Source organism: Hyaena hyaena, unplaced genomic scaffold, assembly GCF_003009895.1.
Source record: "Hyaena hyaena isolate Hyena2069 unplaced genomic scaffold, ASM300989v1 scaffold_43, whole genome shotgun sequence".
NCBI lineage: Eukaryota > Metazoa > Chordata > Mammalia > Carnivora > Hyaenidae > Hyaena > Hyaena hyaena.
In genome coordinates, this window is record NW_024080675.1 from 2,258,430 (window position 1) to 2,275,616 (window position 17,187).

Genomic DNA, 17,187 nt, shown 5'->3' on the forward strand with positions numbered 1-17,187 from the left:
ATAAGTTAATCTTTCTTATACATGGTGCCTTAAAAATTCTGAATTAAATATCCATAAATTGAATATAGGAGTGATTAAAAGAATACTCTCAATTGAACAGGATTTGTCCCAGGGATGGAAGAAGAATTCAATATTAAAAACATTAGAAATTTATGAAATTAAATAATTAAAGGAGAATAATCTTATGATCATTTAACAGATGCTAATAAAATATTAGGTAAAATTGCACACTCATTCATGATTTTTTAAAAAACCAACTAGTAAAAAGAAAGAGGAAGCTTCTTTGAGTTGATAGAGAATATATGTCAAGATCCAGAGAAGTATTCCCACTGGCTCTAAGAAAAAGACGTTTTCTCTTCTGTCACTGAAAACCATGCTGAAAGACTCAGTCAATACAACAAGACAACTAAATGCAGCAAGAGTTAAATTTGTTGGCAAGGACAAACTGTCATTATTAGTGGATGATATGACCATTTATTTAGAAAATTCAAAAGAAACAACTGTCAAATTACTAGAGCTAACAAAAGATTTAGACAAGTAAGATGCAAAATTATCAACTCAAAACAAAAATCAGTACCTTTCCTAGATGAAAGCAATAGTCCACAAAGAGGTGTCCAAGACTTCTAGGGAGAGATGATAAATCATTATGTAACCACTAAGGGAAGACGTGAATAAATAACTATTCATGATTGAAAAGACTCACCATCACAGACATGTAAACACTACCCAAATTAAGCTATAATTCAGTGCAAACCTAACAAATTCGAATATAAATACCAAAAGGAGTTTCCAGGAACTTCACCAATTCTGAGACTCATATGGAAGAGTCAATGTGCAAAAATAGCCAATGTAATTCCAAAGAACCAAAAGGGGCATGGGATTTTCCCTATTAGGAATCAAGACATACTACAGAACTCTAGTATTTAGAATAGGAAGAATCAGGTAGATCAATACAATAGAATGGAGTTCCAAAATGAAGCCAAGTATATTGGGATATTTACTATATATTAAAGGTAATCTTTCAAATCAGTAGGAAGAGTATGGAGCACTGAATAAAACAGTTTTTTTTTTTAAGTTTAGTTATTTATTTTTGAGAGAGAAACAGAGCTACCGGGGAAGGGGGGGGAGGGGTGGAAAGGGAGGGAGAGAAGGAGAGAGGATCCTCACTGTCAGCTGTCAGCATGGAGCCCAATGTGGGGCTTGAACTCACAAACCCGAGCCGAAACCAAGAGTTGGATGCTTCACCAACTGAGCTACCCAGGTGCCCCAGAATAAAATGGTTTTAAGATATAAAAACCATTCTTAGTTGCAGGTTATACAAAAACAGGCAGTAGACCAGATTTGGCCCTTGGGCCATAGTTTGCCAACTCCTGTTCTATTCTATTCTTGGTATCTGCCCTAAATCAATACTTACCTATATGTACAAGGAAGCATAAATAGGCATCTCTACAGCAGCTACATTTGCAAAAGAGAAAAATTAGAAGCAACCTAAATTTTCAGCAACAGAAGAATGGCTAAAAACATTATATATCCATGCCATGTCCAGTTATGCCAATCCAGATTCACTAATATAGAAACAGCCTCAAAATAACACCATAAGAAGGAAAAAAAGCGTATGTTTTAGAATATTTATCCATTTAATAAACACCCTCCCCCCTCCCCAACACACACATAGCAGTAAAGGTACGGAAAACTATACTCCAACTTGACAACAATGGTCACCTCTCAAGGGAGAGGGAAGTGAGCAAGGTGTGTTTGCTGGGGTCGGAGGAATGATGGTCTTTGAGGGCTTCAGTCTTATCTGTATTTTTGACTTCATAAATTAAAAAGAATAAAAAAAGGAAGTCTAAGAATCTTTCCACTTAATGACCTTAGACCCTGGCTACCTCCCCTAAGTCTGGAGTCAAGGCATATGGGTGGGAACACAGAAGCTAGATATAGGTCACCTCCAAGTTATGACTGCTCATGGCCAGGGCACTCCCTCTCCAGGTAGCACTGAGATCCCTTGGGACTATTAAATAAGCCTAAAATGTGACACTTTTGGCCTCAGCTATATCCTGTTCAAACACAAAAGCAACAGCTTAGGGCAACTCCCACTTTTGAGCAAAGCTGGTATTTTAAAATCTAAAACTGACAAAAAGGTAAAGCATTCCAAAATGATTCAGTCAACAGCACAGAATACTGTTCTGTGACATCCAGTTAAATACAGGAGATGAGAGATCTTTGCTCCCTTCAAAACCCCATTAAAAAGCAAGTAAACTTTTGATGGGGCACCTGGGTGGCTCAGTCAGTTAAGTATCTGACTTCAGCTCAGGCCATGATCTCACAGTCTGTAGGTCTGGACCCCACATTCAGTTCTGTGCTGACAGCTGAGCCTGGAGCCAGCTTCGGATTCTGTGTCTCCCTCTCTGTCTGCCCCCTACCCTGCTCATGCTTTGTCTCTCTCTCTCTCAAATTAATGAACATTAAAAAGAAATTTTTTTAAAAAAGCAAGTCAACATTTGAAAGGTATAAACTGTTGGGAGCTGTTTCTGAACTCATAGGCTGAGAAAACTCCTTATGAGGTTAAGGTAAGTTGCACGGACTCTTACCGTCAGATGGTGACCCCGATATCCACCCCCACCCAATTATTTCGACTTGAGTACTGACCCCCAAGTCACCTTGTTAACTGGTATTAGGAGTAACTCATTCTGGCTTTGATATGCTTGCTGACTGCACTTCGTGAAGGAACTTACTATAGGAACTTCTTTTACGGTTATGGGAGCAACATTGAGTTCCTGAAAGAGCTATTTTTCTTAATACCTCACATTGAGCTATGAGTGTAAAGTTCGCCTTTCCTATGCTGATGTCACCTCTCAGCTGTTCCCCACCTTTTGCATATCGATGTTCTGGAGAATCTTTACTGATCAAGGGATCTGTCATCAGAATGCCACTTCTGGGCTGTTCCCCAAACTTTTGCATATCAATGTTCTGGAAAGACTTTACTGATAAAAGGATTTATCATCAGAATGCCACCCCTCTGCTGTCCCCCAAACACTAAATCATAAAATACAGTTGAGTCTCAGACAGTGCAGAGAGGCCTGGCTGGTGACCAGAAAGAATCTTCCGCCTCTCTCATCCCTCCCTTGCCAACACCATCCATCCTTCGGGGACCCCTGGACCCGGCCGGAGCGGGACTCTGGCAATAAATCATATAAACCCACAGGCAAGGAATGGAATAAAACTGAAAATCAAGTGGGCAGAATCAACCCATTTTTACAAGACAGAAAGCAGATGGAGGAATTAGCAGCACTGAGACACCAGATAGTAGATGCCAGAGAAGAAAGTCATTCCTACACCAGATCCCCAGAAGTCCTAGCCATTAAAGGCACTATGTACCACAGATGGCAACAGTAAACCATGGAGACAGAAAACAGGGAGGTTGGTTAAAAATCTGGATAATGTGGGGCGCCTAACCTGCCTCAGTTGGCTAAGTGCCCAGCTTCAGCTCAGGTCATAGTCTCGTGTTTTGGGAGTTTAAACCCTGCTCCTGCCTTTGTGCTGACAGCTCAGAACCTGAAACCTGCTTCGAATTCTGTGTTTCCCTCTCTGTGCCCCTCCCTTGCTTGAGCTCTTTCTCTGTCTTCTCAAAATTAAATAAACATTTTTTTAAATGTTTATTTATTTCTAGGAGACAGAGAAAGAGACAGCGTGAGCAGAGGAGGGCCAGAGAGAGAGGGAGTCACAGACTGAAACAGGCTCCAGGCTCTGAGCTGGCAGTCAGCACAGAGCCCGACGCGGGGCTCGAACCCACGAACCGTGAGATCATGACCTAAGCGAAAGTCGGACGCTTAACCAACTAAGCCACCCAGGCACCCCTAAGTAAACATTTTTTAAAAATCTTTTAAAAATCTGGGTAATGAGCATACAAACCCTGGGGCTTCCCTCTTTCTCTGCCCCCCCCCATGATGAATGTGATGATGAGACTTTTTTTTATGAATAAATTGTATCAGAGTGACTCTAAACTCAGGGATAACAGATACAGTGGTGTCTCAGAATGCCAGCGGTATTTTCATTAAGTTTCTCAAGAGAAAAGCGGATTACATATAAAGAATCAAAAACCAAAATGGCATTTCTCAACATAAAGCTAAAAACTAGAAGACAAATTACATTCTTCAAAATTTTCAAGAGAAATTACCTTTCAACCTTAAAATTCAGTGCTCGGATAATCACTCGAATGTGAGAATAGAATAAAAACAATTTTGGAAATACAAGTCTCAAAAAAAATGTATTACCCATAGTTCTTTTCTAAAGGCCCCTTCTACTAGAAGGTTTACTAGAAGTAGTCCTTTTACTGAAGGACTCCCCCAGATCCAAAGTGAGGGAGGAAACAAGAGGATGTGCGGTCCAAGACCCAGGGATTCAAAACAAAAGACGAGGGAAGGGACGGGGCACCAGCTGTACAGCCCATCTAGAGAGAGATGATCCAGATGGGACAGAGGATGGAAGGACCCAAGAGAGGTTCTCTGGGAAAAGAAGAGAGCTGACAGATTGCCAAATACATCAGACCACACAGAAATTACTACTCTGAGGGATTTTTCCATTTTATTGGGGGAGTTTGGAAAGAAGTGGTGATAGTAAGGGGTGCCTGGGTGGCTCAGTTGGTTAAGTTTCTGACTTCAGCTCTGGTCATGATCTCACAGTTCATGAGTTTGAGACCTGCATCAGGCTCTGTGCTGACAGCTCAGAGGCTGGAGTCTGCTTCAGATTCTGTGCCTCCCTCCCTCTCTGTCTCTACTCTGCTCGTGCTCTGTCTCTGTCTCTCTCTCAAACATAAACAAGCATTAAAAGAAGTGGTGACAGGGGCGCCTGGGTGGCTTAGTCGGTTAAGCATCCGACTTTCGCTTAAGTCATGATCTCGTGGTTCGTGGGTTTGAGCCCCGCATCGGGCTCTGTGCTGACTGCCAGCTCAGAGCCTGGAGCCTATTTCGGAGTCTGTGTCTCCCTCTCTCTCTGACCCTCCCCTGCTCATGCTGTCTCTCTCTCTCTCTCTTAGAAATAAATAAAAATACTAAAAAAAATTATTTAAAAGAAGTGGTGACAGTAAACTACTAATCGAAAAGAGGCAAGGTGATTCTTAAGCTGAGGTGGGCAAACAGTGGACTAAAAAGGAAATTCAACTGTAGCATATTAACTGGCGTGGCAGTGAGCCACACTTAACATGTAATAATGTAAACATCAAGTGCTGATTTAGCCAAAAATAAAGCTACTATCATATTGGAAGGAGAAGTAGGCAGTAGGTCTCAGATGCTAAAATCTCATGTAGAAAGTGGTTAATATTTATAATTCATAAAGGAAGAAATAAGAGAATATACTTTAGAAAGGCAGGGATAAATATCACAAACAACTAAGAGAATTAGAAGTTGTTGCTGATAGGGAGAAGGATGTCTGAGCAGGAATGGAGACCAAAGATTCATTTATCTGAAGGAAGCCTTGCAGACATATTTCACTTCTGACCCATGAACACTTTTTTTTTTTTTTAATGTTTTATTTATTTCTAGGAGAGAGAGAGACAGCGTGAGCAGGGGAGGGTCAGAGAGAGAGGGAGACACAGACTCCGAAATAGGCTCCAGGCTCTGAGCTGGTAGTCAGCACAGAGCCCGACGTGGGGCCGAAACCCACGAACTGCGAGATCATGACCTAAGCGAAAGTCGGATGCTTAACCGACTAAGCCACCCAGGCGCCCCTGAACACGTATTTCTTAAACTTTCTGGGTTTTCAGTTTTTCCCCCCTGCAGAACAGGGATAATGATAGTACTTACCTACAAAGCTACTATTGAAACCACATGACATAATTTGGTAAAAATGCTTTTGTGAGCATTCCCACTTCACTTAGACCAATTTTTCCATACACACGTGAAGTGAAGCCACAACTAAAACACAAGTTGTCCAAGAACTGAGGGCTGGAATGTGAAACTGATGTAATGGTTCTGCCAGAGCTTGCTTGTCCCCAATTGCAATTCTTTGTTATTCCTGAAGAAATCCATTTTTGCTGGTTAAAAAACAAAATCTAATGCCAAATGTACACAAGCAGCAAGGAGGAATGAATGAATGAATGCGTAAGGTTTATCAAGACAGATGTCTCTTCTTACTTGAAATTAAGGAAGCTTAGAATACATTATGTATAACTGAATTTGACTCCCTTTCGAAGTGAACTATGTGTTCTCAGATATATCATGTACCTTCCCCGGTCTGAAGTTTCCTCATCTGTAAAATCAGAGGTAAGCAACACTTGGATGGCTGTCGTGATGCTTCAGTAAAATCACCAACGTGGAAGATGTCTACGCACGATCTGGTACAGTCTCTCCTCTGGCAAAGGGTGGTAGCCGGAAGAGCCTACGTTAGTTTGCTCCCTCCATCTCTAACATGCGTCAAGCATCCAGGGTCAGCTAAGCAAAGCCTCCCGAGGATGGATCCATACTGTTCTCTTTGCTCTCAACCACCCTTAATTAGATACCAACACACATTCACCATAGAAAAGGCTGAAAGTATAAATGAGCAAAACCAGGAAAATATGTGTCACAAATAATCCTCATCAGTAAAAAGCTAACCATCATTTGTATTTTAGCACATAAACTTCTATGCACTTTTCTGTCTTTGCATGGAACTTTCAATAAATTTTTATTCTACCTATTATTCTTTATTCATCTTTCTCCACAGTGAAATGATTTCAAAGTCACTACTTTCAATCATGGCATAGCCAATATGATGCATGGCCTGTACCTTACTGCTGTTCTCTTTCTGTCCTTACTCTTTCCTGCTAGTCCTCAAGGGACAGACAACGGCCATTCCAGCACTTACCCAGCCTACTGGGTGGACTAGAGAGTTGAGACTAGAGGAAAAAGCAAAAGCCCCCTTAAGCTGTGTGTTTCAGTACATGCTGGCAATCACAAGCACACTGATACCAACTCAGCTATCTCAAATGAGGCCAGCAGCTGCTCCATAAGCTTTTTAAAGCAGTGTTTATTTCTAGGTCTTGGGAGGAATGTGAGATATTTTGGAAGTCCTGCACATCTCTGACTTCTCAGAGCTCAAAAAAATGAATACACGCACACAAACATATATCTATATACACACATATATATACACACACACACACATATATACTACATATAGATGCCATACAGTTACAACATATATATAATACTCATTGCACATAATATATAAATTTACATTGTAAATAAATACATTGCAAAAATATATTGCACTAAGTATGCGCATCTTATTTTGGGAAAAGTGAGCTAATTTCATCCTTCTATTGATAATAGGCACACTGGAGACTCAAGTTCTGCTACCTCCAGTGAGTAATGGGTTTTCTTGGAGGAAAAGAGGCCCAGATTTAGCAACACACATCCAAAGCTTCAGCACGTACATAATAAAGATTTTGCTTTTCCCTAAGTTCATCTACAGAAAACTGCTGGGCACCAGGCTGTGACTTGAATAACCACCACTTATCTGTGCTGTAGAAGTAGGAATCAAGGGCTCTCAAGTAATGAATCTAATCCCACAAGCCACCTGAAAAAGCCCATTTCAACCACTGACATTCAAGCCGTGGATCTCATCTTCTGTTTAGCATTCTTACCCGAGACTACAGTTCCCGAGGTTGGGAGCCTGTGCTGTACACTTAGCAGGAAGAAAGGACGAGAGGGCGGTGGCGGCAGCAATGGTGACAGGGTGACCCCCACCTTCATCAGGCGTACCCTGAAAGGGATGGGGAGAGCAGCACAAGTCCAAGAGCTGACCAGACCGGCGCCCGGGGGCGGGGGGGGGGGGGGTGCGGTTGGTGCTCACCAGGCCACGACTAACTGGAAACTGGCTCTAATTCAAAGTCTTCTTTCTGTCAGACAGCAGCCTCAGTAATGGGAAGTTAAAAAGAACCTTTGCAAATGCTTTTGCTATGCTAAACATATCTGAACTAAAAGGTGGAATTATTTGCCACATTCCACCTCTCAGACCAAAGGGGTTAAGGCCTAGGTTCAGATTCCCACAGAGAGGAAAACGTGTAACCAGTGAATTGCGCAGTGTGCTTCCTGCATCATTAATGATCCTCCCGAGTGGGAGACAATGGAGGGGGCACCAACAGGTCGTCATCCACCAAGGAACACACTGTTCATAACAACGTGCCTTGCTTTTTCCAGACAGAGAGACCCGGGTGAGTGCTAACAAGCTGGCACAACAGGCTAATTTGACGTGTGGGATTAATACGTTAATTTAATGCTCTCCTGTTTGGTTAAGTGGTTTGCATTTCTCTATTTCTAAGTTTGGCATTCAAATCCCTTTATATGGGAAACCATTTGGCTTCTCCAGCCTCCTTTCCTTCATTCTCCTGAGTGATTGCTCCTCATCCGCCATGTCTGCCTCCTCACCTGAATGGCAAGCCTATTCCTGACTTCAGGCTGTACATGTGCTCTTCTCCTGACCTGGAGTGCTTGTCTTCTCTCTACTGACCTACCCAAGGCCCATTCTGAATTCTCCAGAGTCCTACTCAAGCCTCAGCTCTTTAAATAAGCCATTCCTAAAAGCTGAGCTCACCCTAACCACCACGCCTCATGAGCATCAGCTGCCTCCATGACTCATTCTGGTCTCTCTGCACATAAGGCCTTACATTGGTCCTCAACTGATTTGCATGTGTCTTGCATCTCCAGCTGGGCCATGATCTCCTGTGACACGGGAGGTGCCTCACAGCTCTTCTCCCACTGTTAGCACCTTGACCTGGAGACATAACCATTCTTCAACCTCACCTTACTTCATCCCTCCATGGCATCATCACCATTGACCACTCTCTCCAGGAAATACCCTCTTTTTCTCAGTTTCAGTGAAATCACCCTCTAGATTTTCTTCCTTCTGTTGGCCCCTTCTCCTCCATCCAGCTTTTAATGCTGGTGTTCCTCAGGTTCGGTCCTGTTCCACCACCTTTTCTTCTCCTTCTGTACTCTCTCCAGAAAGTCCCAAACACTTCCATGGCCAAAATCCCAAGTATATGCTCCCGATATCTATCTCTAGTCTGGACCTTTCTTCGGAGAAATGCCTGGGAAGCCTAGCCAATCAGTATTCTATGATGTTAATGAAAATAAGATAGTTTTTTCATATGGATCACCTAGCTTTTCATAAAGTAAAGCTCTCATTCTGCGGTTTTATTACCTCTGTCCCAAAGCAGACACCGCAAAGATGATTATCCTGATAGGCCACACAAAATACCTTGTTCTTGGAGGTAAGTGATGAATAAGACTGTACCATATACAATGATAGACTAGTAGGCGATAGGCATGGAAGCACTGAAAGAGATACAGAAAAAGGGAAATGAGGAGGAAGGGATCATGTCTTTCACTCAGAGATCCCCAGGGCTCTGCACTATATTGAGAAATGAAGACTCAGACAGACCTTGCCAAGTCTAGAAAGGGTTCCAGTCTTGAGAAAATGGCTTATCCACAGTAAGTACTCTATCTCCATTTGTTGAATGGATTTAAGCAGTAGATAAATAGAAGATCACAAGCCACTGTCAAACAGAAATACTTCTTAGACTAGTTTGCTTTGTGATCCTTCAGTTAGTGGGGACTGGAGTCACTGACCTTCTTATCAGGCCAACTGACATGTATATCCTGCCAATTAGTGTTAGGATTCCACAAAACTAAGCAAGCACTGGTTAGATCATGTCAATAATTCTTACAATTAACTAAACTCTCAAACTTATGGGATTTCTGTATCTACATCTTCAAAGTCAAACCGACCAATATAGCAGATAAAATGAATGGATATCAGCACAGAGCCATGATCTTTGGGCTCCTTCTGACACATCAGAGCATCAGATCCCTCTCAAAACCATTAGACTGACCCTCCCTGATTCTCACTGGAGGCGTCTTTCTTCAATTAAGTCTATAAATAGAAATTTTACTGCTTCAGAGAGGACATAAATCAGTTCAGCGGGATACTCTTGGGGCAAAGAAGAGGAGACACGGGCTGGGGGAGGAGGATATATTGAAATTATTCAGTGAAATTAACATTAGGGGTGTGGGAGGGGGGTGAACTGCTTGAGATATTGATTCTCTTTTGCATAGGAGTAACTGACAGGCAGACTGGAGGTATCTTCCTTCAAAGGAGAGAACATCTAGGATCGGCAAGAAGTAATTTCACTCTACTGATATTTCAAAACGTGTCCACTTATTAAAAGATTTCAATGCTGAACACAAATTCTAGCTCCCTGAGAGAGTGCTTGTATAGAGAAAAAGTGTGCTGCTTCAGCACTAACTCCTATTTTGTCCACCTAGCTAGGCTGCTTTGTGAAGGTACCTTTTGTCAGCTTCCTACAGCTCTGTGCCTCAGTGAGTCACAACCAATAATCCCCCCATCTCATAAAGCAGCAGGGAACCAGAAAGGCTAATTCCTCCCCATCCCTTTCTTTCCTATATATATTTTGTTTACTGAGCATTAAAATAGCATTTTGCCATCACTAGACCAATTACTATCTATGCTGCTATGGAAAATAATAATCTCCCTGTATAATGCTCAACAAGCCTCAGCCTTAGGAAGTTCTTTCAGTATTCACTTTGCATTCTTCATGCTGTGTATGAGCCCACTTCTTCTTATACTGCCCTCAGTGAAGCCAGAAGATATTCACTCATTTGACAAGTATTTACTGCATGCTTACTCTGTGCCAGGCATTGTGATGCATGCCAAGGACTCAGATCTCTGACTTCATGAGGCTAATAGTTCAGTGGAGGAGATAAGTATTAAACAAGTTATTGGATAAAAATATTTCATTGCAACTATGATAAGTATAACAGAAGAGATCATGCACAAAGTGCCCCAAATGAGTTGTTAATCAGGACCTGATTGACTTAGGAGGGTCAGAGAAGGGCACCCAAACAAGATATCATTCAAACTGCAATCTGAAGGATGAACAGAGATGGAGGGAGAGGGGGAAGGGAGGGAGGGAGAGGGAGGGAGGGAGGGAGGGAAGCCTAGGAGATGAATGAGCCTGTGTGAGGGTTCTGAGGCAGGAGGGGTCAGGTGTGCAAATGAAGATAAAAACAGAGTGTAAAGCGGGGGAGGGGGACTAAGGGGTTAGATCAGGCAGAGCCTCATAGGTCATCTTAAATATTGCAAGCTTAGTCCTAAAATAATGGGATAACACCAAGGATTTTAAGAAGGATAACAACATGGTCAGGTTTTTATTGAGAAGCATCACTCAGCACTATGAAGATAAAGAATTGAAGAAGGCAAAATGGAAGCAGGGAGACTAGTTAGAAGCTGTTCAGCAGACTGGGCAAGAAACGAGAGCAGTCAGATTAGGATGACTTGGCAGAAATGGAAATAACTTTTACAAGTCAAGATCTACCTAGGGGATAGAATATACAGTATGAATAGGTAGAACTGAGGGAGAGAGAGTACAAAGAGTAACTTGATGGTTTTGGCCTTGAATAACTAAATGATTTATAACTTCCCTAGAAATAGAGAATACTAGAGGGAAAGGAGCTAGTTGAAATTATGGGGGAAAGGGTTCACAAGTATTACAGTATTTAGTATCACACATGCTAAGGCCAAGATTTATCTGTGAGACACACAAGTGGAGACATTCAGTAGCCACTGGATATATGAGGTACCTCAGCATTAATGAACATCAGTCAAAATTATAGCAGAGTCAACACTCTACATTTAATTTTTTTCTAGATGGGGGTATGTTCTAAAATCGCACTGCTCAAAATGGAAGCACCTAGTCATAGGGGGGCTACTTAGATTCAAATTAAAAATTAGTTCCTCAGTGACACAAGCCACATTTCAAGTGCTCAGTGTGGTTGTGTCTCCTGTATTGGTCATTTCCATTATTACAGAAAGTTTGATTATACGGCCCTGCTGAGAACATCAGAGGGCTTCCTACTCACAATGCTCAGCTCTGATTAGTCTTCCAGTGAGTGCTCAACTGCCATTCTAACAACACTGAGAAATCCCACTGTCTTTTGTGCTCCAAACAAAGCTTTGATGTTGAAGATGAAAAAGATATAAGAAGATATGATCATCTTTGTTACTCCATACCTTCCGATCTTTAAAAAAAAAAAAAAANAAAAAAAAAAAAAAAAAAGATGGAAAAAAAAAACCTAACAAGATGAAGGATGAATGCCACAGAGAGAGTGTATGGGAACCCTGGGGGTGGGGTGGAGGGTGAACTCACATTGTAAAAGTACTATCAGATCAATGTCAGAGGAAATTAGGTGCCAAGGAGGCATTAAGGAATAAAGCCTTCATCTGGATTTTGACAAAAGAATGGGGAATAGATTCATGACAAGAGAGGGAAAGAGAGTAACCCAACCTCGGAAACAGTTTATTCAAAAGGTTATTTGAATATGCCAGCCATGTTTCCCTGAAGTTAAACAGAATCTATGCTGAACTGTGTAAGAAACAGAATAATAAGTCTTTGGGCGGGCAGGTGGAAGAAGAAGTAAAGAATCAAACCAATTGTGCAGGGACTTAATGCTGCAGCTAACTCAGATACTGAGCTAACCGCTGGGGTATAAACAGTGATGGAACCCCGATCTCTTACTCAAGGAGCTCCTCATCTACACAGCCATAACCATCTACCAGGCTGCCAAGATCAAAGAGGATAACATAGGTTTTACAAAATATGTTCTTGCTCAATATATACATTAAACACTCTATTCACAATATACATGACATGTTTCTCACCAAAAAAATGCATACTCAAAAACTACCATACATGTAGGTATCTGAATTGTGGGTGGAAGCTCAAATGAGATACATATGTGAGGGTCCTGGAATGAGCTGTGATAAAGTAGAGCAGACATTCAAGTGCTTCACCTTGTTACGGGTTTCACTGTCTTCATTTTTAACCAAAATTAACAAGCCAGAGGCTACAAGGCAAAGTTGCATTACTCCTTTAACATTTTTGATCTTTAAAATTTATCAGTAACATAAGCCATGGCTCAAAGTCTACAGAGCAGTGCTTAACATTAAGTTCAAGGTTAATATTAGACCCTTCATGAAGAAACTTGGAAACGTGTTACAGGGTTTCAGCCTAGGCTGAAAAGAATTCTCTGACTTTCACAGGTGATAACTGGGTTTCAGACTTTGGGGAAGACTATTCAGATTTGAAGATGGAGATTGAAAACTTGATGATACCACCTTTTATGAGTTTTCTTTGTGTTGCATAACCATGATTTTCACTGAAATTCCATTTTCTATTAGAATTCACTGACATTTCTTTCCTGCTGACTTCTGGATTTATATATTTTATCTGAAATTTATCTTTAAACAATTTTTTTTTAATGTTTTATTTATTTCTTAGAGAGAGACAGCATGAGCAGGGGAGGGTCAGAGAGAGAGGGAGACACAGAATCTGAAACAGGCTCCAGGCTCTGAGCTAGCTGTCAGCACAGAGCCCAACGCGGGGCTTGAACCCAAGAAGCATGAGATCATGACCTGCAAAGTCGGATGCTTAACCGACTGAGCCACCCAGGTGCCCCTAAGCAATATTTTTTTAATGTTTCTTTCTTTTTGAGGGAGAGAGAAAGACAGGCAGAGTGTGAGCAGGGGAGAGGCAGACGGAGAGGGAGACACAGAATCCAAAGCAGGCCTCAGGCTCTGAGCTGTCAGCACAGAGCCTGATGCGGGGCTCTAACTCACTGACTGTGAGATCATGACCTGAACCGAAGTTGGACACTTAACTGACTGAGCCACCCAGGTGCCCCTAAAATATTTATCTTTAAACATACATGAGCATATTTAAATTTCTTCAGATGTGTTATTTTGCTATGTGCTTTGTATGAGTTTTTATTGAAATAACTGTCCACTTTTACTATGGCCATCTTTGTTAAAAGAAAAACTTAAATGTACTCCATTTGGTGGTGTTGGGTTTTTAAATAAATTTGCTTTCATTGCATATACTGGGGGAGTTTAGGCACATTAATCATTTCCCAATAAATTTCATGCGTTTTATTGCCTGCCATGAACACTGATGACAGCATATTTTATTTTAGCCTCTCTTTTCAGGGTTAACAGGAATATTGCTGCATCTTCACAACTGATGATTTCCTACAAGATTCTAATACATTGTATATCACTTTTACATGATAAAACCTTTGCTCATAGTTTAAAAACACTTAAAATATGTGTGTAAAGTACCCAATTTTCCAAATGATTTTCCTGTAGAATTGGAATGCATCTTAAATACTTAACTGTTTTTTATAATGTATTGTCAAACTGGTTTCCATACAACACCCAGTGCTCATCCCAACAAGTGCCCTCCTCAATGCCCATCACCCACTTTCCCCTCTTCTCCACCCCCCATCAACCCTCAGTTTGTTCTCAGTCTTTAAGAGTCTCTTGTGGTTTGCTTCCCTCCCTCTCTGTAACTTTTTTTCTCCCTTCCCCTCCCCCATGGTCTTCTGTTAAGTTTCTCAAGATCCACATATGAGTGAAAACATATGGTGTCTGTCTTGTAGCAACGTGGATGGAACTGGAGCGTATTATGCTAAGTGAAACACTTAACTGTTTTTTATGCTACAATAACAGTACCTATGGAATTAACCAAGATTAAAAATACCAGCACTGCTCGGTATTGGCAAGGGCATTCTCACGCACTGTTGGTAGGAATGTAAATTGGAATACTCTGTCTACAGGGCAGTTAAGGAAGAGTTAAGCAGTATTCATGGCAAAAAAAAAAAAAAAAAAGGGGAGAAACACTTTTAACTTGGCAATTTTACATATAAGAATTCACCCTGGTTGTTTTACTCATCTCAGTTTTGATTGACAACTGCAAAAAATCAGAGTAATATGATTGTCAATAACAGGAGACTAATTCAATAAATGATTGGCACAGCCACACAATGGAATTTTATGTAGCCATTTAAAATGGGCTGTTAGAAATAGATTTGGTGACACAGAAAGGTGGTCCTGACACAACTGTATCTCTGGAATAAAAGAATTTGTCTCAAACGTTACACATGTGTGTGTTTGTGTGCGTATACATGTAAAGAAAAAAGTTAGAAGAGTTGTTAGTTAATTTTGTTGAGGTATTTTTCTTTCCTCTTGTGTGAATGTTCTTATTTTTATATAATTTTATATAATTTATTTTTATATAATGTTTTTATTATTACGTAATTTTATATAAGAAGCGTGTATTGCTTTTATAGTTAAACATTATGTAAAGAACACCCTGCTATTTCTGGGCACATACACTTTGAACCGATGTGACCCATGCGACAGTGAATCTGACCAATGACCGCCTTCCCTCCCAAACCCAGTCCTCCCAGCTGGTGTTCCCCCACCACAGGGGCCAGGGTCCTGCTCACCAAGCTGTCCTGGATGCACGGGGTCTGCACGAGCCTCTGGACTGCGTTCTCCGTGATGACTCCCAGCCAGTTGAGCGCTGCCCAGTACCAGAGGTAGTCATGGCCACCATGCCAGAAGCTCACAAATGCAAACGTCAGTGCAGTGGAAAACAGTGTCCCCAGCAGGCCATGCTGGGACCCACCTACGGGAATGTACACATACCTAGAGAGAGAAGAGGCTATTAGAAGCCATGCGGTGGGCTGTCCCTGCAATACCACCGGTTTCTGCACTCGATTCTCCTGTCACACATTGTTATTGAGCAACTGAAGGCCCTTCCCGACTGCCAGGAGGCTGCAGAGCTCTCCTTGAATTCTCTAACACTCAAGGAACTGGCAAGAACACAGGCCTCCATTGTGAGGGGCTTTAGGTTAAATGAACACGCAGGCTCATTGCTGGAACAAAGGAGCACTTACAAGAGGCAGGGTAAGGCGTAATGAATTCAGTTTTTAAAAGGGGAGTCCCCAAGCCTAGAAGCCCAAACACAGAATGACAATTAAGCTTCCAGTTACATGGGGACACCAACCTTCAAGACAGATACATATCATACAGCTCAAACTATTATATTTATGGTAAGCCCAGTATTTAGGCACAACTGCTGCAATTAGGCTCATAAATAACAGAAGCTAGGAGCAGAAGAGAGGTGCTAAGACTGGTTGCCCCAGCTTTCCAGGCAAGTTGCCCGCAAGGAGTAGTGACCTTCCAAGAGAAGAGCTCTGTGCTCACAGGTTTAGTGAATTAGTGCCCAAAATGCACAGCCAACCCCTGGGTATGCTTTCTACTGCTGAGGTAACCATCTGACCACATATAAGCAGGACCATCTTCCTCAATCAGTATTTTCTCAGTCGGGTTGGATAAAACCCACACCTTGGGTTGTGAGTTTTTTTTTTAAGACTGCTTCATTTTGGCCATCTAGGAATATATCCTCCTTGAAGCAGACTTTTTAAAAAGCCCACAGAATGGGGCGCCTGGGCTCTCAGTTTGTTGAGCATGACTCTTGGTTTTGGCTCAGGTCATGATCCCAGGGTTGGGGGACCAGGCCCCATGTTGGGCTCCGTGTTGAGCATGGAGCCTGCCTGGGACTCTCTTTCTCTCTCCCTCTGCCCCTCTTCCCTGTTCTCTCTCTCATTCATTCATAAATAAATAATAATAAATATAAAATAAAAATAATAAATAATAAATAAATAAATCCCATAGGCTAGTCAGTGCTTCTTTGTCCAAACTTCTTCCAGGAAGAAAAATGAAATCATCATTTCCTGAAAACACAATGTGTTCCAGGCACAGCCCTGGACACTTTACTCGAATTACTTGGTTTGAGTCTTTGAAGCACCATAGGGTTTACATCTGCTGTTCCAGCATGCCAACCAGTTTATAATTTGTCCTGTTAATATCTTAATGATCTGTATGAAATGCTATTTTGAAAATCATTTTTGAATAGAACAGTTTTATAGACAAGTCACACAATAAAAATGAAAACCACTCCTCCATCGATAAATATTTCAAAAACAACCAAAAAACTATTTGTAAGTATTTTTAATACCCTCCTTCACTCTCAAATGTATTCCAGTCTAGATAAAATTACATGATCAGTTTCAACAGCCCCATTTTGTAGGTGAGAAAACAGGCTGAGTAGTTAGTTTGACCAAGGCACACATCCAGGAGGGGGAGGAGCCTAGATGCACACCTGTGACTACAGCGCCCGAGCTCGTTTTCTACTACGCCCATATCTTCCACTCCAGTCTAAAACCAGAAAGCATGTGAGAATGTATCCATTTCAGAAATAAGTGGAGCAAATAAAAGGCTTTTTCT

At 41.5% G+C, this 17,187-nt stretch overlaps 1 protein-coding gene across 3 annotated transcripts in view; it reads right to left on the reverse strand.

The window, feature by feature from the left end:
- Window positions 1-17,187, reverse strand: part of HHAT (hedgehog acyltransferase) — a 315,476-nt gene that overhangs the window by 69,268 nt on the left and 229,021 nt on the right. For all 3 annotated transcript variants that reach the window (XM_039230138.1, XM_039230136.1, XM_039230137.1), the window contains exon 10: window positions 15,342-15,543. In XM_039230138.1, the coding sequence (XP_039086069.1) occupies window positions 15,342-15,543 (202 nt within the window). The remainder of the gene's footprint in view (window positions 1-15,341; window positions 15,544-17,187) is intronic.